General features: G+C 50.4%; 1 protein-coding gene across 1 annotated transcript; it reads right to left on the reverse strand.

Annotated features, from left to right (window-relative positions):
• Window positions 1-360: 360 nt before the first annotated feature.
• On the reverse strand, window positions 361-1,926 carry LOC144246251 (lactosylceramide 4-alpha-galactosyltransferase-like). Its single transcript, XM_077783115.1, has one exon. The coding sequence runs from the start codon at window positions 1,918-1,920 to the stop codon at window positions 829-831; it is 1,092 nt and encodes a 363-aa protein (XP_077639241.1). The 5' UTR covers window positions 1,921-1,926; the 3' UTR covers window positions 361-828.
• Between the last annotated feature and the right edge of the window lie 305 nt (window positions 1,927-2,231).

Here is a 2,231-nt window from a genome sequence, read left to right on the forward strand (position 1 = left end):
GTCCTCTGGACTTCCACCATGGGCTCAATGTCCCAATGAAAGGGATGTAATCCTCCTCACAGCACGGCAGAAACAGGCAATGCTGAGCCCCTTCAGAGTGTGACAATGGCTGCTTACATGTTGGTACCCACAAGAAATACTTCAGCAGAGCAAGGAACTCCATAATTTCCGCTCCCCAAGGAACTGCTTTTGTCTATTTGTTGTCCTGAGGAGTCCCAGACAAGTCATCCCACTGCTGAGGAATCAGAAACAGTAGGAAGCAGCATTTGAACTTTTCTCACTTAAGAAGTTTAGAACAACTTCACACTGAGCCACGCAGGGATCGCAACTGTTTTCTGCTTCTTAAAGCAAATTTCATATATGCTTCATGTGTTTCCCCACGTGTTAAGGATCATTGCCAGCCATGGATTTCTGCTCTGAGCCCCAGCAATCTGTGCCCTTTGGCAGTGCCTGGTTTTACTTCACAAACTCAGAAATGCCACAGAGAGCAAGCCAAGGGTCCCTACAGCTGTTGAATCATCACAAGGGGCTGCTCAGGCTGGGATTTGAAGAGGAACCACTGGAGAACAGCAGGAGAGCACCAGCTGAGGGATGCGATGAATGAGTTCAACATTGCCCTGGCCCTGAAGGAGAGCAAGAGAGTCTGAAGCCAGGTTCTGCTGTAAATTTGAAACACAAAGGATTCTGATATCAGGAATATCAGGTAGAAAACCATGGAGCTGTCACACAGAACACCGGGTCTGGGGACTAAAATCCAATTCTGGGGTAGGTCAAAGGCACTCGGTTTCCTTCAGCCTGGGGAACATCCCTGCAGCCAAAGGCCCCAGGTCACACTGCACGCCTGGACAGCTCTTCAGAATCCTGCTTCATCTTTGCATAGGTGGCAGGGCAGAACTGGGCATAGAGCTGAGCCAGCAGAGCCTGGGAGGGGATCTCTAACTTGGTCCCGTGGCTCAGTTTGTTCCAAATGTGCACTGCATAGGTGTTCTTAAGGAATTTCTGAAACTCCAAGGCACTGACTGCCTCAAACAACTTCTTCCAGTCCTGCCAGGGAATAGGATAAACAACTTCTTGGGCAAGAGCACTCACACCTTTGCAGTTCATGCTCTTGATAGTCCCGAGGGAGCACCATTTCTTGAAGACACGTGTTAGGAGCCCTGGGCCCTGGTGTCCCCAAACCCAGCCATTGTAATTCTGCACAAAGTCCTGCATACAAAGCTCCATGAAATTGTGCTTGGCCTTAAAGGAAAGAAAGGCCCCATTCAACACATTGTCACCCTGAATCCCAAGGGCATTGGTGAGATTCTCCAAGTTCTTCAGCACAATGAAGTCTGTATCCAGGTAGATGCCTCCAAATTTCCACATGAGGACGATTCTGCAGGCATCAGAGAGGACAGGCAAAAAATGAGGCTCCTGTTGCCTCTGAGGCTGTGAAAACCACAGTTCTAGAGGTGTTCCAGAAAAGAGCTCTGTCAAGTCCAGGGGCCGGATTTCCACGTTGGGGAAGCAGCTCAGCAAGGAGAAAGCCCAGTGCTTGGGTAAGGAGGTGTTCCCTTTGGCCAAGCCTTTCATGAGCACCTCAACTCTTGACATGGGGTGTGTCCTGGCTGCTGACTCCACAGAGCACGAGAACAGGTAACCTGGGGAAGTTTGCTCTGAGGTCTCCACAAAAAAAACATTTCCTGTGGGAGGAGAGGGCCCAGCAGCAATGTTGAGGGCAGAAGGCACATAGTGAGCACAGCTGTTCTCAGCAGACAAGCTGTAGGTGGGGGCTCTGCTCTTTGGGTCCTCCCAGACGCCCCAGTACAACTTGGTGTAGGCAAAGGATAGAAACCCAACGATGAGGAGAAACAGGGCCCAGGGCTTGTGGTTGAGCACCACCCTGGTCAGCTTTAGGAGGCAGCTGGGCATCCTGAGCATTCTTTCTCCAGCCAGAGTATGCTCTCCCGAGACAGCCATCATGATCTGAAGAAAGGGAAAGAAGAGAAATAACCTGACAGAGGAGGCAGTGGAGTATGAGCCTTCCTTCACAGGTGTGTCCCAGCTTCAGAGCAGTGCACAACAAACTCTGGGAACACCATTATGGAACTCATCTGTCACCCTCTAGAACTTCAGGTCACAGGCAACACGAGACATGAGACACGTACACAAAGTCGCTGGCAGGAGGAAATATGACCATTTTTATGACCAATCCTGGAGCCCTATGAAGAGAGTCTATGTGGACCTGCTAC

This window comes from Lonchura striata, chromosome 5 (genome assembly GCF_046129695.1).
Source record: "Lonchura striata isolate bLonStr1 chromosome 5, bLonStr1.mat, whole genome shotgun sequence".
Taxonomy (NCBI): domain Eukaryota; kingdom Metazoa; phylum Chordata; class Aves; order Passeriformes; family Estrildidae; genus Lonchura; species Lonchura striata.

Bases quoted from the DNA above. Each gene is read 5' to 3' on its own strand.
- LOC144246251 (XM_077783115.1), bottom strand. From the start codon at position 1,920: ATGCTCAGGATGCCCAGCTGCCTCCTAAAGCTGACCAGGGTGGTGCTC.